The 23,291-nt window shown below is 32.0% G+C and overlaps 5 protein-coding genes across 18 annotated transcripts; 3 read left to right on the plus strand and 2 right to left on the minus strand.

Annotated features, from left to right (window-relative positions):
- Nucleotides 1-800: 800 nt before the first annotated feature.
- LOC143898214 (uncharacterized) lies at nt 801-5,919 on the minus strand. Of its 3 annotated transcripts, XM_077407522.1 has the most exons (7): nt 5,813-5,911; nt 5,577-5,727; nt 5,253-5,382; nt 4,603-4,848; nt 4,094-4,265; nt 3,928-3,998; nt 3,642-3,814 (listed from the first exon to the last, which is right to left on the minus strand). In XM_077407522.1, the coding sequence occupies exons 2-5, from the start codon at nt 5,598-5,600 to the stop codon at nt 4,144-4,146; spliced, it is 522 nt and encodes a 173-aa protein (XP_077263648.1). In that variant the 5' UTR covers nt 5,601-5,727; nt 5,813-5,911; the 3' UTR covers nt 3,642-3,814; nt 3,928-3,998; nt 4,094-4,143. The 3 variants fall into 3 exon arrangements, with proteins under 3 accessions (XP_077263649.1, XP_077263648.1, XP_077263647.1); XM_077407521.1 differs by having other exon boundaries at nt 5,577-5,888; XM_077407523.1 differs by lacking the exons at nt 3,642-3,814; nt 3,928-3,998; nt 4,094-4,265 and adding an exon at nt 801-926 and having other exon boundaries at nt 5,577-5,919.
- On the plus strand, nt 805-2,309 carry LOC143898205 (uncharacterized). The gene is made up of 4 exons (XM_077407500.1): nt 805-943; nt 1,253-1,661; nt 1,741-1,975; nt 2,169-2,309. Exons 2-4 carry the CDS (start codon nt 1,270-1,272, stop codon nt 2,307-2,309), a joined length of 768 nt encoding a protein of 255 aa, XP_077263626.1. The 5' UTR covers nt 805-943; nt 1,253-1,269.
- Nucleotides 5,920-6,435: 516 nt separating the features above from the next.
- On the plus strand, nt 6,436-9,131 carry L(3)neo43 (cytochrome c oxidase assembly protein COX16 homolog l(3)neo43). Of its 4 annotated transcripts, none has more exons than XM_077407526.1 (5): nt 6,436-6,638; nt 6,743-6,820; nt 6,898-7,015; nt 7,591-7,662; nt 8,245-8,497. In XM_077407526.1, exons 2-5 carry the CDS (start codon nt 6,768-6,770, stop codon nt 8,311-8,313), a joined length of 312 nt encoding a protein of 103 aa, XP_077263652.1. In that variant the 5' UTR covers nt 6,436-6,638; nt 6,743-6,767; the 3' UTR covers nt 8,314-8,497. The 4 variants fall into 4 exon arrangements, 3 of the variants coding, with proteins under 3 accessions (XP_077263652.1, XP_077263651.1, XP_077263653.1); XR_013257140.1 differs by adding an exon at nt 8,675-9,131 and having other exon boundaries at nt 6,442-6,820; nt 8,245-8,454; XM_077407525.1 differs by having other exon boundaries at nt 6,442-6,820.
- Nucleotides 9,132-10,284: 1,153 nt separating this feature from the next.
- On the minus strand, nt 10,285-15,781 carry Tos (Exonuclease tos). Its single transcript, XM_077407503.1, has 8 exons — nt 15,124-15,781; nt 14,919-15,038; nt 14,380-14,641; nt 13,095-13,310; nt 12,642-12,926; nt 11,511-12,521; nt 11,246-11,355; nt 10,285-10,871 (listed from the first exon to the last, which is right to left on the minus strand). The coding sequence occupies exons 1-8, from the start codon at nt 15,372-15,374 to the stop codon at nt 10,853-10,855; spliced, it is 2,274 nt and encodes a 757-aa protein (XP_077263629.1). The 5' UTR covers nt 15,375-15,781; the 3' UTR covers nt 10,285-10,852.
- Nucleotides 15,782-18,656: 2,875 nt separating this feature from the next.
- Nucleotides 18,657-23,291, plus strand: LOC143898209 (uncharacterized). 9 transcript variants are annotated; one of them, XM_077407509.1, is made up of 7 exons: nt 18,665-19,159; nt 19,229-19,375; nt 19,463-19,707; nt 19,803-19,898; nt 20,082-20,569; nt 20,654-20,780; nt 22,708-23,291. In XM_077407509.1, the coding sequence occupies exons 1-7, from the start codon at nt 19,104-19,106 to the stop codon at nt 22,833-22,835; spliced, it is 1,287 nt and encodes a 428-aa protein (XP_077263635.1). In that variant the 5' UTR covers nt 18,665-19,103; the 3' UTR covers nt 22,836-23,291. The 9 variants fall into 9 exon arrangements, 8 of the variants coding, with proteins under 8 accessions (XP_077263631.1, XP_077263630.1, XP_077263632.1 ...); XM_077407510.1 differs by having other exon boundaries at nt 18,671-19,159; nt 20,082-20,434; nt 22,708-23,290; XR_013257139.1 differs by lacking the exon at nt 20,654-20,780 and having other exon boundaries at nt 18,684-19,159; nt 20,082-20,434; nt 22,708-22,836; nt 23,177-23,285.

Genomic DNA, 23,291 nt, shown 5'->3' on the forward strand with positions numbered 1-23,291 from the left:
GTGGTCTGACACGGTATGAGCATACCCTTGTATTTCTACCATGACCCGCCATACCTAGGTTGCGTTCCAAAATTCACTCTGGGTAACTAAAATCTATAGTTTACGTCACGTACACTGTAGCATTTTAGTTAACTAGAGTGAATTTTGGAACGCAGCCCTGCAAGAACTATCTGGCGCACATGAAGTAGTATACTACTTCATGCATGTGCTCCTCCAGCCTCCTTGAGATTCGCCGCCATATTGATGATGCATGATGCGTCGCTTGACTGTTTTCCGTCTTTTTATAAGTCGACTATTTAAGAAGTCGACTTTTAGTCGACTTAGGGTGCCATTACATGGAGCGCGGAAACGCGGAAACGCGGAAACGCGGAAGCGCGGAAGACAAAATTTACTAGATTTCCGTCGATCCGTTCCGTCTGTTTTGAATGCCTTAATATTACATGGAGCATATTTTGAGCGGAAAAGCGGAACGGAGAATTATAAAATATTAATTTTTAACGGTATTTATTGATTAAAATGCTTGTATTCAATAGATAAGCTTGAATAATAAATTCAATAGATTATCTATTGAATACAAGCATTTTAATCAATAAATACCGTTAAAAATTAATATTTTATAATTCTCCGTTCCGCTTTTCCGCTCAAAATATGCTCCATGTAATATTAAGGCATTCAAAACAGACGGAACGGATCGACGGAAATCTAGTAAATTTTGTCTTCCGCGCTTCCGCGTTTCCGCGTTTCCGCGTTTCCGCGCTCCATGTAATGGCACCCTAAGTCGACTAAAAGTCGACTTCTTAAGGTGCCTTTTCATATGCAGCATGCTGCAGCAGCAAATCAGTCACGTGCCCAAAATTTACTAGAGCGTATTTGCTGCTCATGAAAAGGTGCAGCAGCAGCACAACAGCACGACATTAAATTATAACCTAAAAATAATATTGTGGTGAGTTGTTAGTGTATTTAAACAATTTAAATTTATAAATAAGTAGCATACGATATATATGATATACAATCAAATTAAAGAAAAGCCTAAGGTTAGGATCTTGGTTGCTTAATAATTGATTATCAATTTAATTATGTGATGGTACTGTTCTAGCTTTAGTGAGGTTACGTTTCAACACAGAAAGTAACGGTGCGTGGTTCGCTGGGGCGATGAATTGTACATAAATTTACGCAAATAATATTATTAGGCAATCAAAATCTAGTTCTGACCGTTTATAAATTTTTCCTTAATTTAACATAATTTTTACAGTTTTATTTGGTTTAATAATGTTGTACAATCAAAGATTGTATCAATGGTACAAAGAATGTGAGAAAGCGGTTCAAGAACATAATGTTGAAACTTGGAGGAGACAAAAAATTGCCATTGCACTAGCAACTAGTGCAATTGTAGCTTGGGTCACTGAAACTTCAAAAGCGAAGCGGCATTATAAAAAGAAACGGACTTGGGTAACTGAATTGTTTCAACAACGTCGACGTTATGGATTTTATCATACTGCTTTACCCATATTAAAATTGGAAGATTTGCGTTTTCGAAATTATTTCCGAATGAGTACTATTCAATTTGAAGAGTTATTGCAATTAATAGGTCCAAGAATTACTCGACAGTATGTCATTCGTGAACCAATTGGAACAGAACAACGATTATCAATATGCTTAAGGTTTGAAATTTTATTAAAATGTAAAACAATTTTTCTTAAATTTAGTTCAAGTTTTTAGTCATTTTATTTCTTATTATAGATATTTAGCGAGTGGAGATAGTATGACATCAATGTCGTACCACTATCTTGTTAGTTTGACATCAGTATCTCAAATTATTGCCGAAACGTGTGAAATCTTATGGGAAATATTATCACCACTTGTATTGGTACAATGTAATCAGTTAGACTGGAAAGCAATTGCTCATGATTTCGATGAAAAATGGCAGTTTCCACATTGTATTGGAGCTTTAGATGGAAAGCATGTCGTTATACAGGTATCAAGTATGATATGCACTTTTTTCATGCAAGTGTGAACACTGCATATATTTGCCAAAATTTCACTAAAATGTTTATTTGTTTATATTGTCTAGAGTCCTGAACATTCCGGTTCGATGTATTACAACTATAAAAAAACCCACAGCATTGTATTATTAGCGATGTGTGATGCTAACTATCTCTTCACTTTAGTTGATATTGGAGCTTTTGGCCGTCAGAGCGATGGAGGTATTTTTAAGAATTCTCGAATGGGTCAACGATTTGCACAAGGAAACATGCATGTTCCATGTGCAGATGAAATTTATGAAGGAAGTTCCAATTATCCGTATGTGATTGTTGGAGATGAAGCATTTCCATTGAGTTCATATTTAATGCGACCATATCCTGGCAGAGAGAAACTATCAACTGAAAAAAAAGTCTTCAATTATCGACTATCCCGAGCAAGAAGAATGATCGAAAATACATTCGGAATACTTGCAGCTCAATGGCGAATTTATAGAAAAAGTACAATTGCAAAAGTCGATACTGTTGAAAAAATGGTAAAAGCAACAGTTGTTTTGCATAACTGGCTTCGTAAGCAAGATCTAACAAGAAGAGGAACATTTATAACTCCAGACATGGTCGATAGAGAAATAGATAATGGATCAATTATACCAGGTGCTTGGAGAAATATGGTTGAAACAAATAATTCTGCTTTACAAAGTATTGCTGCTAGTTCCAATCATACGTGTTCAAGAGTGGCTGCAAATATTCGAAATAAATTTACAGATTATTTCAATGAAGAAGGCGCCGTCCCATGGCAATTTGTACAAATTTATCAGTAAAAAATGACTCGAAAAGCAATAGAATTTGAAATTTATTTTTCTCTGTATTTGAAAAATTAATAAATGTATGTTTTTGATAAATTAACACCTAAATATATTATAAAGTTGTATAAGTAATATGAACAATAAAAAAATAGCATTTTTGAACTGTTTGATATAAAAACACAGTGTATTAAAAACTTATTTATTTTAATGTTTATAATAAACACCATATTTCTTTAAATGTAAATAAAATAAATTACATTTGGTTTAGCCTTTAACATTATACAATTGCATGTATCACAAATTCGACTATAAGTAATATTTAAATAAACATAATATATTTTTCAAAACGTAATATTTTAAATATTTTTAAACTTAATGTTTAGATTTTTTTGAACGCTCAGTCTTGTTTCATTATTAGAATGCAAAAACGTATAAAAATTTGCACAGTTCTGCATTCCATAAATAAAAGTTATTGAGAAACAAATGAATATATTGAATGTATTAAAAACTCAATTATTTTAATGTTTATAATAAACACCGTATTCCTAATTTTTAATTAAACAAATTACATTCAGTTTAGTCTTTAACATCATTGCATGTATCACAAATTAGATTATAAGTAAATATTTAACTTAAAAAATAGTAGATGGTTTGATGCATCTACTACTTTTTGAAGTTAATTTTTTATTTTTTAATTTTTTGAACGTTTAATCTATTTTTATTATCAGAATGCAAAACCGTGTAACAATTTATTGCATAATTGAAAAAGTTATTGAAACAACTAAATATTTGAAATTTTATCATTTACGAATGAAAATATTTGGAATATCAAAGTTCTCCTTTCTCGTTCCGGGAGTCTTCGCAATTGCGCCGAGACTATAATCATCAATCCATCTACCTCATCCTGTTTGTTGTCTGGAAGTGGTAACGTTGGCAATTGCACATTAGGAATTGCGCTAATTGCAGTAATTGCATCTGCAATTTTATCAAGTGCAGAGGTTGACGCTGTGCCACCCGTCGACACGGTCGCTAAAAAATAAAGAAATAAGTAAATAATACATTTGAAATATATAACAAATAAATAATACATTTGTTTTGAGCATTTTAATATAAATATACATTAAAAACAAAAAAATGCTTACCATTTTGTCGTCTTTTTGGTATGGGTGGTATATTTTCTTCATTTTCGTCACCAAGAAGATTATCACTTGTTCTGTAATTGTAATATTTATGTTTATATAGTTTAAATATATGATAAACTTAATATAATAACACAATACAATTAGTTTCAGATAATGTAGTATATACTTTTTTCTATAAATTGTATCACGCAAAAAATCCATTCTATCGAAATGCTTCTACTTTCGCTTTGAAGTAGGACGTGCTGCTCCACTTGGCAATTTCTCCTTGGCTAGCTCACGAGAGTAACTATCTCGTAGCGTCTTCCATTTTTTGGCGGCTTGTTTCGGGTCTAAACGCCCTATAAGGATACGTAAAACATTTTAGTAAAAAACTATTTTAATCACAAGGATGATTACACACACACACACACACACACACACACACAGACTCACCCTTACACACACACACACACACACACACACACACACACACACACACACACACACACACACACACACACACACACACACACACACACACACACACACACACACACACACACACACACACACACACGTATATACATACATATGTATGCATGTATGTATGTATACATGAATGTATGTATGTATGTATGTATGTATGTATGTATGTATGTATATATTGTATATAATCTAATAATATGACTTTCATACCTTCCAAAGCTTTTGAAACTTCTGTCCACGTTTCAGTAGTTACAGTTCGATTACGTTGTTGAACAGGTATACTGTAATTATATAATACTTCATGTTTAGAAACTTCTTCAATAAGTAATTCGTCTATATCCGTAGACTCAGAAGAATTATCGACCATCGTTGATTCTTCGTACTGACTAGTTTCATCTAATATGATGTCCTCTTTGCCATTATTCATTGCACTTCGTCGTATTATTTTTCCATCATCTGTATTAAAAAATTATTACATAAAATATTATAGGGCTTCCAGAACAACGTTCTTAGCGCAAAGAGCATGCTCTGTCCTTTTTTAACTTTCCGTAATAAGTAACAAAGATAGAAGACACTCGAGCATTAAGACCGTGGTTCTGGAACGCAGCCTAGAATTATGTAACAGAATGTTAAATACTTAGGCCGGTATTCATAGTTAAATCTTATATTTAAGATTGTCTTAAGTTTATCTTTAGATGCTGTACGACTCGTATTGTTCGCTATATATAGTACCTATAAAGATGAACTTAAGATGATCTTATATATTATATAAGATCTGATTATGAGAGAGAATATTGATTTATCTTCGATTTATCTTCATAATTTCTTCATAAATATATATTATTTTTATTTATACTTGCCGCATATTGGATAAAAATATCGATTTTTATCAAAACAGTATGTATCGAATCCCTCCAAGCATTTATGTGTAGGAACTAGAGATTCTTCCACAATTTCCTCGCAAACCCCGCAAGTATTAACGAGTGTAATCTGAAATTAAAAAGAATCATAATTAATAGTTAACAAAACTTGTCGACATTGTTATATTATAGAAGTGTTCAATTTTTTGGCCATTATAAGATTGAGGTTATATTTACGTTTATATTCTTATAATTATTCTATTCCTAAAATTTATATTATTGACATTGTGCAAAAATTTAGTAATAATTATTATATTTTCTTACCTCACTCGATCCAGTCGATTCCATGATAAGATTATTGGTAATTTAGAATACGCGCTGCACCTCGAATATCAATAAAAGTATGCTCATTTGACGCGATTTGACACAAAACGACGAAACGAAAGGATTTGGCAGAAATATGCGGCTGTCTCCCCTGCGAAGCGAGATATTTAGCGTTAAAGTTGACAATATAACAATAGGATGACAATTAACAATAACGCCGTTAAGACTCAAGTTACACAATGGCCCTGTACTGTTTTGCTGCTTTGCTGTTCATTCAGTTGAACTTCATAACGATGAAGCGAAATATGGTGAAATTTATCTTGCGTGATCTAGTAACAAATTTTCAACCAATAGCAGCAAACTGCTGCGGCAGCACGCTGCCGCATGAAATGGTACCTTTAAATAGTTAGACTTTTACTCGATTCGGGAACGTATGGCCGTACGTTTTCGAATCGAGTAACGTGATTGGTCGAAATCTTACTGTTACTGTTACGAAAAAGTGTGTGTGGCCAGCTTTAAGGCTGATTTATGCCCGGTGTCCACGATGCAAGAACTTGGTCCAAGTTTTGGTTTAAGCCAATCAACTAGCAGCTCTTACAGAAAAGCAGCAGTTTCATTGGCTTAAACCAAAACTTGGACCAAGTTCTTGCATCGTGGACACCGGGCATAAGAAAATAGACCAATCACACTCGATTATTCTTCGAGCTCAAGAAGAATAATCGACTGTGATTGGTCTATTTTTTTACGGCCTTTCGATTATAACTAAAACTTTGTTAAGGCTAATTTATAGAGGCCGTTACCGTTGATTTAAGCCGTAATCTTTAAGAAATTGACCAATCACAGTCGAATGTGAAATTGGCCCGAGACTCAGCTGGCTTCCCATGGAGCGGATTTGGCGGAACGGAACGAGCGTATCACCAATCACGGGATTGTTCTGATAAAACCCTGTCAGATTCCGTCGAAACGGTCCCGTGATTGGTGATACGCCTCGTTCCGTTCCGCGTTATCTGCTTCATGGGACGCCAGTGTTTTACTGAACCTAACCTAACTACTCCACATAAGGCACGTAAGAAACAGAAAGAAAGAGAAATCTAATCTAAATCAAGGATTTAATTGTCATGCTTCTTTATGTGATATCAAATAAAGAATGTCATGTCACGTTCTAGAATTTGGCAGTATGGCATACCATTTATGATTTTTGTTCTCGGTGGATCGCTTGGCCTCCGAGAATTTACGGAATTACGGTAATTGTTAGGAGATAAACTTGAGTTTATTAATCAAAGCATTTTTATCAAGATTTCTTTATTGAACGAATTTTCAGTTATAGATATAAACGTACACATGAACATAAAGTACGCGACGAATTAGAAAAGAAAGGACTTCAAATGAAACAACCAGAAGAAATTACTTTAGAGAAAGAATATGAAAAGTTGGAAAAGGTATGTAGATTAGTATTACCTATATTAAATTGGTGAACAAAGGTTGAAGTAAATTTATTATGAGCGATTAGAATGTCGAAAACTATTTCTACTGCTTATTAAGCTATTGTTATACCAGTTAAGTAAATTATAACAATAATAACATAAGCTAGAGTCTCTAAAAGTATAAGTAGTAGAGATGGTTATAAAACATTTAAATGACTAATAAAATATTTTGATTAATCTAAAAATATATATTATATTTTTTTATGAAAAATATTTTTTAACCATCCATTATTTGTAAGAATATATGATATGTCAGACATACTTGATTGACCTGCTTGTTTGTTAAATAATATCTACATATAAATATTGAGTAAACAATTTTGATACTACAAATATACTTCTTACTATATAAATCATTAGTTCTTATATATACAAAGAAAGTAATTCCATACAGTCTGTCTGTATAGAGTTCTTTTCATTTAATGACAATGAAATTGATACAACCTTTTATCTTTCTTACCATTCAATGAATAACAAAGATAAACATGTCATTAAAAATTGAAAGCATCTACAATATATCTTATGTTCAGATGGATCTTGACAACTGGAAGAACGTTCGGATATCAAGACCATGGGAAGAATCAGAAAATACAAGAGCTCAAGTATGAATAAAAATGTTCTTGACACATAGTAATCATTATACAATTAGCAGAAACAACACGTGATTAATTCATCAAACTTCAGAATAAATATTCGTAATATCACTTTAATTACATGAGTTTGTTTTACTAAATATTACTACTAAATAAATATGATAATTTTTCATGTAGTCTGTTCTGCTATAATCTTAAGAAATTTAATGACAATAGTAACCGATAAATTCTTATTTCTTGATATATTATGTATATATAATTAGATTTACATGAACAATGTTCATAGTTTTGAAGAAATTTCAAGTTTATGATTATAAATGACTAATGCAACATATGAGAAAAGAAGCTTACATTTATCTTTAATATAAATCTATATATATATATATATATATATATATATATATATATATAAAGTACCGTCGTCTGTATGTGTGTATGTCTGACCGCGAACTACTCATTCGTTAGTGGACCGAATTTTTACCAAGGGTACATGAAATAGGGGTAGAATTTCCCGGGGAGTGCCATAAAGTGTATAGTTTTTCGTTACCGATTTTCTGGAAACCGGTTTTTTTAATTTTTCCAATTTTTCAGGAAATAATTGACCGAATCTTAAAGATTTATAGATCAAACAGGGATAGAATTTTCCGGAGAGTGCCATAAAGTGTATAATTTTTTGTTACCGATCTTTTTGGAAGCCGGTACCGAAATTTTCCAATTTTTCGGAAATTAATTGACCGAATCTCAAAAAATTGTATATGAAACAGGGGTTTGATTGGACGAAGGAAATGGAAGATTAAAATTGTAATTATAAATATTAATTAATAATTAATTGAGTTTTATTCAATCTTGCAAAACGTATATTTCGTGGGTGTAAAATAAAATTCCTTTCAATAATATATATATATATATATATATATATATTTTTTTTAATTAATAGTAAATAAATGTAATAAAATTAATAATAAATAAATCCTTTTCATAAAAATATAAATATAAATTTAACAAATGATATCGTTCATAGGTTGATCAGTTTTAAGGTGGCCCTTTCGTGAGAACAAGTACCTAAATTTGATATATGTTAAATATACAGTAATAAGGGACATGTGTACGAAAAATCAAGTGAGGTTACCGACACTTTACAAGAAATAAGTCATTCTTAAATGTGCGTTCGCGGAGCGTGCCGTTGTCATTCTATCCTTGTTTACATCTAATGAACGAGAAAGATAGAATGATGCAAATCGCCACAACCGAGGTTTTCAACGAATAATACATGTGTACTTAGCGATCAGATGAATACATTATTCATGTCTTAAAATATTCCCTGAAGTTTCCGGATTTCGTACATACCTTGAAAATAAGGGCTTGCCGAATGTTTTGCTCTGATATATGAGGTTAAATAAGTAGTGGATCCAATCGCATATTGCTTTACTCGTACTGTCATGCCTGACCTAATCTATAATAAATCGAGTCCAACAGCACTACTATTGTGATATTTTTTTAATTAGTATATAATTAAATACGATTAAATCGTGCGTGTAAAATCATATTATATTATTATAATTATTGGGATGTTGTGAAATGTTTGTCACTATGTTTGTTTTCAATTACCTCATGACGGACTGTTACTTGACTAGCTGGGTCCGCGAAAGGACCACCTTAAGGGGATTTTTCTTTGGGATATTTAAAGGACCACCTTAAGGGTATTTTTCTTTGGGATATTTATGTCAACCTGAATGTGCTTTTGCACATATAAAAGTTTATTTAAACTAATCTTTTTTTCTAGGCTTTTAATCTTAGATCTAAATGCACGATATTGTTCTTGAATGTTGTCCCTAAGTCATGCCAGTCTTAAGTTTGTGGATATTTATTGTGGAATTTTTGTACAAAGCAAATATTGTCGTCACGTATACCAAAAATTAACAAAAATATTAATTTTTTCTTGTTTTCGATATAAATTCGACCACCATGACCTAGATTTTGATGCGTACTTTAATTCTAGACAAGAATTTTGCATTTCTATAAAGCCAATTAAAAGATTAGTGCTAAGAAAAAAAGCCGGTATTACAGACGGCTTTAGGATCCCCTTAATAATTACTTGTGTAACAAGTGCGGGAAGTTGAGAATTGGACACGAGTGAGGAGTGGACGCACGAGCCAAAGGCGAGTTTCAACCCGCACGTGTTACACACCCTATTTTATATTACAAAGTGCGTGGAAAGTGGCCTATTGCGCGCGCACGCCATGGGCCACTTTCCACGCACGTGTGATATAAAGATTAATTATATACAAAGGATAAATTCATCTATGGTTTAAATACTTTCATCCATGAAATATCTTAAAATTTTTAGTTCCCAACATAGACACAGATAAATTAATTAATCATAAATATACTGCAAGATATCCATCACAAAAAACACTTTGTAAAAATTTTAATTCTTTAGCCAACTAAATGTAAATCCTTTCTTAAATAAATTTTTTAGAGATTATTAATTATTATATGTATGCTATAGAAAGATGCACTTATAAAGAAACAATCCAAGCCAAATTCAATACATATAATTGAGTAAAAGATGAAGCAAATTTAAAATAAAGGATATATGAGGAAAATGAAACAATTAATGTAAGCAATTCATATAAAAGTAATTAACAACGTCTATTCTTTTTTCCTTTATTACATAGACTTTGTATCTTCTTTCGTATAAAATTAGTTTTATTTTCGAAATTATTTGAGATTATACATTTAAGATAAATGTTAAGAGGATGATTTCACCTCGTGAGTCACGTAGAGTGTGGAGGATTATTCTAAAGGATTTTGATGTATGTCATTAGAAAGTATTAAAACTAATGCTTAATTGATAATACTTAATTGATAATTTATACACATATGATAGTGAAGTAATATAATGAAAATTCGAGCTGCTCTGTAGGATTCACATGTGTGTATGTGTAATTCAAACTCATTTTAAATGAATATTAATACTTGTCTATATCAATATAAGCGTATTACATCTTTTTTTAATTCCTAGTCAATACAATTTTCTTTTCATAATTCTGATTTTACTTTTTTATAGAATATTATTTATAGAATTTTTTTGAAAAACACTTGTCAATACTTATCACGCTAAAATACTGATAGCACACGTTGAGTTTTGCAAAACACCAAATTATGTAGGTCTAATACTTCTAACAGACTCTCAAAATCAATGTTTCAGAGATGTCCTATAAATAAAATTATATAAATTATATATATATATATATATAATATATATATATATATATATATTTATATATAAAATTACATATAATATGTATACATAAAAGAGTATATAATATTATATTATATATATATATTGGGAAAAAAACTCATATCCAATACTTGGCATAATTTTTACTATACTTATATAGATAGACCAGTTCCTGCCATAAGAGGCATTGTGGCAGCATATATGGTGTATAGATATAGCCTTTCTGAACACCACAAGAAAGAGACAGATCCATCAGAAAGTTAATGTCTGCACCGTATATGCTGCCACGATGCCTCTTACTGCAGGAGCCAATCTATTTTATATAAGACTATGATTTTTTTACCTTACCTCTTTTGGAATCCATACATACTTAATAAACTTTGTTGTTTGGGAATTGATGGCAATTGTTTATTTTGACATAATTGTTTCCTTTTTGTTACTGAATTAACTCGTAATACCTAAAGGGATATTTTAAGTAATTTATTAATATTTCCTATTGACTTTTTTATAAAAACTTGTTTACATACATACATACATACATATATGTTTACATGTATATATGTATGTATGTATATATGCATGAATATATATATATATGTATATATATATTTACCAGATTCGTTGAATCTTGTTTCTTAAATATATCTTTTTTAGAAAAGTTTTGATTATTTTCCGTGTTTAACCATTTAGATAAATCGTTTTGCAAACGACCCGCATTTTCATAATTGGTTATATCATTAATTTCCATATTAGAACTTGATACTAAGTAATTATCTGAAATGTAACTCTCATCAATCGTTGGATGTGTCATTGATGATTCATCGTTCATCCTGTTGTTAGAGTTTGATTTCTCAGGAATATTTCTGTAAGTGTTAGCCAAATAATTGTTTTGATTTGATAAAATTGCATCATTAACATTTTCTATTAAGCTTGTATTTTGTGCAATGTCTGTTTTAGATGTTTTTTCTAGTTGTTCCTGACTTATATCATGTACACTCGCATCCATGTTTGGAATTGTATTGTATATTGTACTTTTTGAATTGACTTCAATTTCCTTATTCTTTGACTCAAGTACACTATGCTCTTTGTTATCTTGTTTTAAGAAATATTTACTTTCTATCATAGCATTTTCATCTATTATAGTTCGTCTGATGCGTATTAAATTTCTTCCTCTTTTTCGACAATTTCCGTTGGACAAAACACTTGGTGAAGTTGTAAGATCGGACACTCGCTTAATAAATGGATTTTTTTGTCTAAATAACTCTGGAGACGTATTATTTTTTGCTAAACATAAATAATCTTCTGATTCTTTAGTATTGGCAATCAGCTTATCATCTTGACTCAAATTATATATATCCAAAATAGCAGTTTTGTTTAAATCTTGATCCTCTGGAAGCTTATCACTTTGTATGATTGAACCATTATGCGAATTTAATAAAACATATGCGTCTTTTAGAGACTTTCTCTTTCTAGTAAGCTCTTTTCCAACAATAACCGACGAGTTTAAAACATTTTCAGGAGAAGTGATTTGATATTTCATTTTCAATTTATATTTGCTTGACCAAATGCTAGTTTGAATCACCATTGTTTGTTCTGTCTCTGCATTTCGCTTTCTTTTTCGTTCCTACAAAGGTATAATAAAAATATGACGAACGTTTTGTTCTGATTATTAGAGTACCGTATTATTTCTAAAGATGATCTAAATCTAATGTACAATTTTGTAACAGTTAAATCAACTACTTACGATTTTGTCTGGATTAAAATCATGAACCATTTTTAAAGTAGCTGGATCGCAATTACCGAGGGCTAGTTGTAAAGCGACGTCTACATCTAATTCCTTCCCAGCATATTGCAATTGGTCTTCAGTAATATTAGTAGGAGGTGGATTCAACCGTACTTGTTTTCTTTGTAACGGACAGAATACTAATTGATGCTTGAACGTTATATCGGCTAATATAAATGCGTCTCTATATTCCTGTGTCACGACTAGCGATTTCATATTGAGAACCGAGCCTATACGTGTCAATGCCTTAAAAAACATTGGGTTAACATAACTTAAAATCAGATAAGACAGGCACAGAATTTTTTCATATTTCAGAAATAAATTTTCTTTTACATGTATATAAAATTTTAAATTGTTTTTCTTGCTGTTAAAGTTAGAAAATTCTTTACTGTTAAGTTTGGTATAACAACTAACTTTATGTATGTTGCCATCTGTATTTCTCGTAATAAATTTTCGTGCTTTTCCCAATCCGATACCAGGAAGAGAAGGAAGATAATCACAACCAGACAAAATACAAATATGACGGAACTTATCCATATCAAATTGTTCAGGTCTCATATCCATTGCCAAATATAATCGGTCCTGCTCGATCAAAACTCCATTTCCATTAAAGTCCATTTTAAAAAATATCTACAATAAAACGGAGCAAAATACTTTTCATTAATACATAGAAAAGTAAGCTCATGTTTAAAATTTTTATCTAGTAGTTGGTATTGGTGTTGGTTTTTAAGAATTTTTAGAATATTGATGTCTAGCAAAAAAATTATTATAATAGGAAATAAATGTAAAGACACAAAGAGAGACATTAAGCTATTAATTTCTTAGTACTATACATATTAGCATTTAATATCTCAATAACAGTATTATTATTGTTATTAATAAGTTTATCACGGTTTGACTTTTAAGTTATAATTATCATATATAGTATATCATCTAGCAATTTCTTACAACAGATTTTTGGACAAATTTTTCCTTAGTAACAAATTGTTAGTAGTAATCGTTAAAGTCAATAAAAAATTCCCAAAATAAGACTAAATAAATAAAATCAAATTCTTCATTAACTTGGAGGCTTAGTTGCAAATATGTTTAAAATTAAAATTTACAATAAGTACATATAATAAATCCTTCATCCATCTTACTTGTTAGTAAAAGTACAAATGTATCAAAATTGCTATTAAATAATAAATTCTTTTTATAATAGATATAGTATATAAATATAAATAAAAAAAAAAATATATATATATATACACACACACACACACACACACACACACATATATATATATATATATATATATATATATATATATATATATATTGTATATAACTCTTTTTTTGACAGTTCTATTGCCAGATGTTATACAGTCTTGGCTAAAATTATTAGGCATCCTCATGATCATTATGCTGTAATGAATTTAATAAAGACTTCTATATTGTTTAAAAATTATTTAATAAATTATATAAAAGAAAGTTGTTGAACCTAAGCAATGTTTTATTTCTTTCAAAAATAAGTATTATTTTGAAAAAACTATTTTAATAGGGTATCTAATAATTTTGGCTAAGGCTGTATGATAATTATGTATTTAAAAATATCTAAAATAATTAAAATTACATCATTATTAAAAGCAACAGAAAATAAAATCCAAGTTTATCAAAGAATTAAGTAAGAACATAGTACGAGAAAATACAATATACTAACTTTCTTACATCCAAATAATGTCAAGTCGCTATCTTCTGTGATAACAACATCAGCTATACCATTGATATTTAAATACGCTAATTGCGCATCAGCTTCATAAGGAGCTGTAATGCAATCAATGTTCTCGTTCTGGCAATGTTTGATTAATTCTAATGCTATTTCATGAGTAATATCTATGGCACGTTTCAACAAATTTGTTCCCTCTGTGACTTGACCCATTTGTATTAGTTCAATCGCCTTACGACGATTTATTTGTCTAGATCTATGAAAAAATACAGTTGTATATATTAGGCCTGTTCATTTTCGCTGCACTTCTAAACTGCAATAAGTTAGAATGAAAGAAAATATATTTGTTTTATTCTAACTTATTGCATAGTTCAGAAGTGCAGCAGAAATGAACAGGCCTATAGATTTATTTCAGAATTTGTAGTAATCCTGTATCAATTTTTATATATTGAATTTGAAACAGTTTTAAAATAGAATAATCCTGACTTGATTTTTCAAATTCACGATATTTAAACAGGTCTCTTTATACGTACTCCCATCTCTTGATTTCTGTTTGCTCTTTAGCAGGCAATCGTCGGCCATCAAACACCAAGATGGGTTTTATCTTATATTTTAAAAGCATGTTTATATACTTCATACAATATAAAACATACCTACGATGTAAAAGAAAAGTTATTAACTACTCAGAATCATAAAAGAGAATGTTAACATCCGTAAATAAGTATAATCATTACTTACGCGTTCGTTGTTTGTCCCATCATTAATTTCTCAGCACAGGAAAATACACCTTTGTGTAACCAACAATAAGAATCGATTGCAACAGTACCACCAGAAAATTCTTTGATATTTGTCCTTCTAGAAGACTTCTCTAGGAATGGTAGCAACCCGGTGATACCCATATTTACAAAAATTAATCTCTGTCGCAGTTTATAACAATTAAATCCAACAATATTAAACAACATCAAATATCTTCCGTATGGCGTATACATACACTAATTGCCGCCAGATTCGCAGACATTGCGCATGTACTAATGTAAACGAAGTATATACCATAAATTATAGAATAGATTGCTCGTGAGCGTAAAGGCCGGAAAGGCCTAAAGGTGCCTTTTCATGCTGACGCTCGACGCTCGATTTGGGCGTCACTTGATCACGTGATAGGTCACGTGACAGTCTTTTTAACGCTCGTTTCAGTCAATTGCTTGTTTCGACGCTCGCATATTTGATGCTATTTCGCCTACCGATGAAGTTGGTCACGTGACCAGTTTTGACGCTTAAATCAAGCGTCGAGCGTCAGCATGAAAAGGCCCCTTAAGTAGGGTGCGTTCCGTTTCACGCATGAACCGCATGAAACGCAGCGCATCGCATGAGCGAATATCTCGGTCCGTTTCTCACTCCTTCACGCCTAAAGGCCATCGCACACAAAATTGCATAAGCTGCATAAGTAGCATAAGACCGCTGGACCAATGAGCATCTTATGTAAATCAATATGGCGACTCTATGCTGGATGCTCATTGGTCCAGCGGTCTTATGCTACGCTTATGCCCGATCTACAATGGCCTAGTTTACACCGCGCACTTGATATACGCGTATTAAATAGTAAATAACTAGTAAATTAGTTCGATTATTGGCTGATCAACTCAAATATACTATTTAATACGCGTATCAAGAGATCGGTGTAAACTAGACCAATAGCTGTAGTAAGCTGTAGTAAGCCTCAAGCCGTAAGAAATTGACCAATTACAGGCAAATGTGAGAAGAATAATCGACTGTGATTGGTCAACTTCTTACATCTTGAGGCTTACTACAGCTTACTACAGCTATTGTAGATCGGGCATTATGCTAAGCTATGCATTTTGTGTGCGATGGCCTTTTACAGGTCAATCCAGACAAACTTGCATAGCGCATAAACATAAGCATAAGAGAATTGATTGGTCTAAATGCATGTGCATAAGGAAATAGACCAATCCGTTTCTTTATGCACATGGTGATGCACCTATGCAAGTTTGTCTGGATAGACCTTAAAAGCCATCGCACACAAAATTGCATAAGCTGCATAAGCATAGCATAAGACCGCTGGACCAATGAGCATCCAGCATAGAGTCGCCATATTGATTTACATAATGTGCTCATTGGTCCAGCGGTCTTATGCTATGTGTGGCGGTCCACGCCACCAATAATGATACATCCCTGCGCGATGCCTGCAATACCGGCAGTTTGCAGCAACGCCGCTAGACGTCGCATCGCCGGGGCAGCTTTGCGAGTTTGTTTTGCACCAACGAGTATAAAGGGAGACCCCCTACGGGCTCGAGCAATTCTTCCCGGCGCGAGTCGCCGAAGGCACAGAGCGCCCTGACGCTAAAGCCTATTCAGCGCAGAGAGATGGGCAAAATGGTTCATCTCAGTGAGCGGTTCGGAGTCAGTTTACTCCCTAAAATGAGTCGGTTCGGTTCTTTCGTGCGGTTCATTTTACGGTTCTTTTTTCTTTATAAAAATCTTGGTTTATTTATATATACATCATTTTATTTCGATTTTTTTATACAGGAAAAACAAATATTAAATAAATAAATGTTATAAAGAGAAAGAATTATAAAAATAGCAAAATTTTTTCTTTATCTAAAAAAAAAAAAAAAAAAAAAAAAACATTTGAGCATGCAGTATTTATTACAGACTTTATACTAATTTGAACTTTAGAGTTACTTGAGTTACTTAATATTATTATATTCATATAGACTTAACTATAATCAACCTTATTAATTACCTTATTATTTACCTTATTAACAGGTCTTGTCTAAAAGATAAAATATTAAGGCTCCTGTTCACTCACTGCAGCCATCTTGGCAAAAAATGTTTGTAAATCCTAATTGCAATCTTCTCTTCTTTTTGCTGCCAAAGATCATTGCTTTTCCGAAGATTCTTACTTGAGATAGCTACGAAATTATTCGGTGCAGTAATAACGTAGATATAAATTATAAATCGTCTGTTTTTATATAATTGTGCTTTATTTTTGGACGGAGTACAAAGCATCGTCTTTTGTCAATGCAACATTTGGTCTATTAACGTAATACATATTTCATTCTTAACATTGATAGAGTCTTATCCTACAGTCCAATCGTTTCGTCAAACATCAGTACCAGAGCGGTAGCAACAAAGAGATAAACTTATCAACTATTTTGATTCATTTGCGACAAATACTACGTTTACGCGAGCGTTACTTCTGTAGTAACTTACGATAATTCCTTCGCGTAAACGGGATTTTCCTTGGCGTAAACGGGATTTTGTAGTAACTTACGATAATTTACTCCGCGTAAACGAGTAATATATTGTAAGTTACTACAGAAGTAACGCTCGCGTAAACGTAGTAAAAGTATGTACACTACGCTGCTTTCTATAACGCGAAAATTTAACGTAATGTAAAACGCGACGTTCACGACCGCGTCTGCGTGTCGTGGACCGATCGTGTAGTTGCAAGGTGCAAGGATAAAAATGTTACGTGCCCTGTTAGTTCGATCTAAACGTATATTAAGATCCTTTGCTTAATAAAGTACGCATAAGAATAGTTGGACGTCTAAAATAAAGTGGAAGAAATGACATTACGCCGGTTACGCGAAATATAAGTCGAGTTGTAACAGACGGAGATATAATGTATAAATCTCCCGCTCTTTCTCTCTCTCTCTCTCTCTCTCTCTCTCTCTCTTTTTCTCTCTCTCTCTTTTATAGTATATCGCGTAACAATATCATCCCGCTTTTACAGCTTTATAATTTTTCAAACGATATGTAACAAATTATATGTAATAAAAAGGCTGTTTAGATATGAAAAATCGAACAAAAAGAACGTGTGTGTGTGTGTGTGTGTGTGTGTGTGTGTGTGTGTGTGTGTGTGTGTGTATATTTTTTTTTTATACTCTTCTAAATCTTTAAAGAAAAGTAACTGCGTGCGTTGAAACTTGAAACGAGCACGCTGTTTATTGGACACAAATACCTTTTCGGAATGCGAATCGGATTCGATTATATCCATTATTATTTAAATCTATAATGAAAAAATCCATGTAGACGCGAGAAGTTGGCCCGTGGTCGAGTAGTATTGGGTTTGTTTTCTGTTGCTGCACTGCTGAACTAGTGCACACTGGTGCAGTGAGTTAAAGTAAAACAAAATATACCTGTCCCATTCTAACTTATTGCACCAGTGTGCACTAGTTCAGCAGGGTCATGTTCCAAAACTCACTCTAGTTAACTAAAATGCTATAGTGTACGTGACGTAAACTATAGATTTTAGTTACCCAGAGTGAGTTTTGGAACATGACCCAGTGCAGCAACAGAAAACAGACCTATTGTTGCCGTTTTTCCGCGTGCGTGATTGGCCAATGCGTGCGTGCGGTCAATACGATGCGGCGATCGAGATCGCGCTGCGAGTTTCGCGTGGCGTCGCGTGCGTGTATGTACATACATACATAAGTGTATGTGTCGTGTGATGTGACAGCTGGCATCGGTTGCGCGAGGTTTGTGGGATTATTTATATAAATATATTGTAAACGTCAGCCAAGGTCGTAGGCCTCATTTGTATTGCGCGCGGTTAAGATGGCATGCGCGACGGTAACGCCCATTAGGAATGTTTGGTGTAAAACTTGGGGCAGATGGCTCCATGGCGTCCAGTCACAGTATAACCATACCCAGTAGCGACACTCAGCCGTCCGACCCGGAATAAAATTTTAGTGCGCATGTGCGAGTCCGTACATCTCACAACATGGTTGCGCCCAGTTGCGTCTCGAACATCGTAGGTAACCTCAACCTCCACAGTTTTATGACATATTTTTTATTTGAATAAATTGTGTCTTTTTATTAGTGATAAGAAAATTCCGGGTGTGACGTGCTACATTAAAATGAAGTTAATGAAGAGAGGTGGATATAGTTGTGCCATGAAGAATTGTTCAAATATTTCTGGGCGTGAATCTGGTCCCAGTTTTTTTCGTTTTCCAAAAGACCCAGATAGGTAAAAATAATTTCCATTAGCGGATTTGTTAATTGAATTATATATCAAGTGTTTTTTCATTAATATTTTATACAAAACATCTTTCAGAGCAAAATTGTGGTTGGAAAAATGTGGTCGCGAAATTAACACGTCACCAGAAAATTTATATAAAAATTACAAAGTTTGTGGTGATCATTTTAAATCGTCGATGTTTTTAAACGATTTGAAAAACAGACTTCAACCACATGCAATCCCCGAACAAATGGAAAATGATAAATCTTTTGAATTATCAAGTGAAAACAACGCAACATTTAATTTGAGTGATGATTCTGAGGAAAATACAGTAATATCAGGTAAGCAGTTTTGAACTCTGTGTGTGTGTGTGTGTGTGTGTGTGTGTATGGTTGGAAATATCAAAAATTTTGTGAACATAATTACTATATTTCAGTTGAGTGTGATATCATTAAATCTAACTATGATAAGCAACAATTGGAATTATTTGAAACTGGCTTTTCAGACAAAGTTGAATGTCAGTCAATATTAGGTAATAATTTTAGTTCAATATAGAATTAACTAATGCTAGTAACATGAAATTTTTGTGAATTAGAAAATAAAATTGATGTATGGTTATTATAATTTATATATTCGTTCTTTCTTTGTAATGAATGGAATATAATCATTAATTTTTTAAGTTTCATAAGTGATGTAGTATTTTTAAATATTATAGTTAACGATGACCATCATGGGCAATATGAACATGAGCAAGTGGAATCAGTGTCACATCAGTATGCTCAAACAGAGCTACAATATTTGGATCAATATGCTCAAACAGAACCACAACAGTTGCATCAATATAGTCAAACAGAGCCAAAATTTTCTAATCATTCCCCGCGCAAAAGAATTTTGAGAGGCAGAATTGAAGCGTTACATCGAGAAATTCGAAAATTAAAACAACAATTAGAACGACAGAAAAATAAGATACAAACTTCAAAAATAAGACAAAAAATGTCCTTGAATGAATATTGTGAAGCTACAGACGAATTTCTACCACCAGAGATTGCAAATTTTGTAAAAACTCAAGTACGTCTTAGTAGATATAAGTCAGCCAAAGGACGAAAATATTCGCTTCCATTTAAAAAGTTTTGTTTAGATATATTGTTTTCTGGGGGAGGCAGAATTTATAATTCTTTTGCACAAAAATTTATCCTTCCCAGTGTAAGAACCTTACAACGCATGATTGAACATTTGAAAATTACTCCAGGTTTGCATGATTTTGTTTTCGATGTTTTGAAAAAAAAGTTACAGGCTTCTTCGTCACCTCTCGAGAAGTATTGCATTTTATGCATTGATGAAGCATCAATTAAAGCAAATCTGTATTATAATATAAGTCAGGATGAAGTCATTGGATTTGAAGACTTGGGTGATGGTAAATCATATCTTCCAGCATGTAATGTTGCAGTTTTAATGATCAGAGGGATTTGCAACAATTGGAAACAACCTTTGGCTTACTTCTTTCTTCATTCTTCATTTTCTGCTAGGAAATTAACAACCATTATTCCTCAAGCAATTACAAAACTGCAAAATGCGGGGTTTATAGTAGTAGCGTTTGTTTCAGACATGGGAGGGAATTTTAAATTAACCGCTAAATACTTAGGTGTGACAGAGAACAATCCATTTTTTTTTGTTAATAACGAGCGAATCTCACATCTTTTTGATTCACCTCATATAATTAAAGCTGTCAGGAATAATTTCCATGACAATATTATTGAGTATGACTCTAAACCTATATCTTGGAAGTGCGTTGATGATTTATTTCAACAAGATCAAACTAGGCAATTTCGACTTGCACCTAAACTCACTGATAAGCATATGAAATTTTCAAATTTCGATAAAATGAAAGTATATTTGGCTACACAAATTTTGAGTTTTACAGTGAGTAGTAGCTTGAGGAAAATGGTAATTTCTGGAGCTTTTTAAACCTGCGGTTGCTCCAATTGCACTTAGAACAGCAGATTTTATCCAAAATATGAACGATTACTTTGATCTATTCAATTCATCTTCGGTTCAACATCCATCACAATTTAAACAAGCTTTTCGGGGAGCGCAATATCAATTAGAATTTCTTTCAAAAATTGAAGATTATTTATCCAAAATAACGATATTTAATAAAACTGGTGTTAATATTTCTAATAAAGTTCAAGTTTTCAAATGCATGAAACACAATATAAATTCTCTTCTTCAAATGTGGGAACATTTGCAAAATGTGTTTCCAGAAATGCAATTTCTATTATTACGCCGTTTTACTCAGGACTGTTTGGAACACTTTTTTTCGGCTATTCGAGGATTGAACGGCAATGTTATTAATCCTACCCCTTTTCAGTTTTTTTATTCATTCAAAAAATTTTTTTCTATGAAATATTGTACTGCTGAAACTGGAAATTGTGAAAGAGACAGTGCTGATATATTTGTAGCTATTACAAACTTTAGAGAGAAGAATTATATGGATGTTGAACCTAAGACAGATGACATTACACCAATACTTTTGGATGATCATGATTATCGTCAGATGGACGTAAACGAACAAGATGCGTTCCGATATATTTGTGGATACGTAATACGTAAATGTCTTCAAAAACATTCGTGTGAGATTTGTTCTCAATATGCACACTCGTACATCGACTTAAATGAAACTTCATATTACTGTTTCTTTAGGGCTTACAATTCTACTGAAGATAATCCTTTCGGAAATTTATCTATGCCGCACGATGATTTCGTAATATATCTTAAAACGTTGGAAAATTTATTTTTGCTAAAAATGAGGAATTGATTGTACAAAAGCATATAATTCGTATCCTCATTACCATTTTTAAAGAAGTTGAATTTATTCATCCGTGTCAACATTTTCCGCATAATTATTTATTGAAATTATATGCTCGAGTTCGACTATTTTATACATTAAAATTTATTAATAAACGTTTCAAATCGCAATCCGGACACAGAAAAACTATAATTTTACGTCACGATTAGAATTTAATGTCTGTATTTTCCTTATAAATGCAAATTATTTAATATCTACTTTTATAAAAGTAAATGTGTTTTTCGTTAATTAAATTTATTATTGAAGTTCGTTTATAATTTTATTGTTATAAAACTAAATGTGTTTGGCAACTTTGTGAATGTCAAAATGCATGTGTTACTTTCTGAAATAAATTTTTAATATTTCTGCTACTCCTTTTAACATTTCTGCTACTTTTTTTAACATTTTTACTATTTTTTATGTAAGTATTATACAGTAACAGCACATAATGATAGTGAATATTACATGTTTTCACTTATTCCAATTATTGTTTCAGTTGACATTGACATTTGGAGCACATTCTTTCTACTGAAGGATGTCCATGAGGAACAATTAATTAAAAAAAATGGATATCTTAATATTTATATATTACTAAAATTTTCAGTAAAAATTATGAAATTTTAACGCAAGTATTCGGAATAAACATAAGTATTTTTTTAAATATTTTTATGCATTTTTTACTCAATGACAGAACAAATAAAAATATTAGCTTTTGCGCCCAATGATCTATATTCGCTTTTGAGCTCAATAATTATATATATTTTGTATACATTTTACAATTCTATTTACACAATAAGTTACGAAAAATTTTGAAATAAAATGATACAAAATACACAGAAGTATTATTTTCATTTCTTCTACTTCAAGAAATTCTTTGGATTATAATTAAAATTGCGCAAAAAATCTTTTTTGATTATATATACTCATATACATTTTTTAATTATATATGTACATTTCAATTGTAGCGCCGGTACATCTGACAATATGGCGACGTACCACGTGACTTGAGGACAACTACATCAAAGGTGCCGACACTCAGTGTCGCTACTGGGTATGGTTATACTGTGGTCCAGTCCTGTC

Source organism: Temnothorax americanus, unplaced genomic scaffold, assembly GCF_048541705.1.
Source record: "Temnothorax americanus isolate GAGA-0224 unplaced genomic scaffold, ASM4854170v1 Scaffold222, whole genome shotgun sequence".
Classification (NCBI taxonomy): Eukaryota; Metazoa; Arthropoda; class Insecta; order Hymenoptera; family Formicidae; genus Temnothorax; species Temnothorax americanus.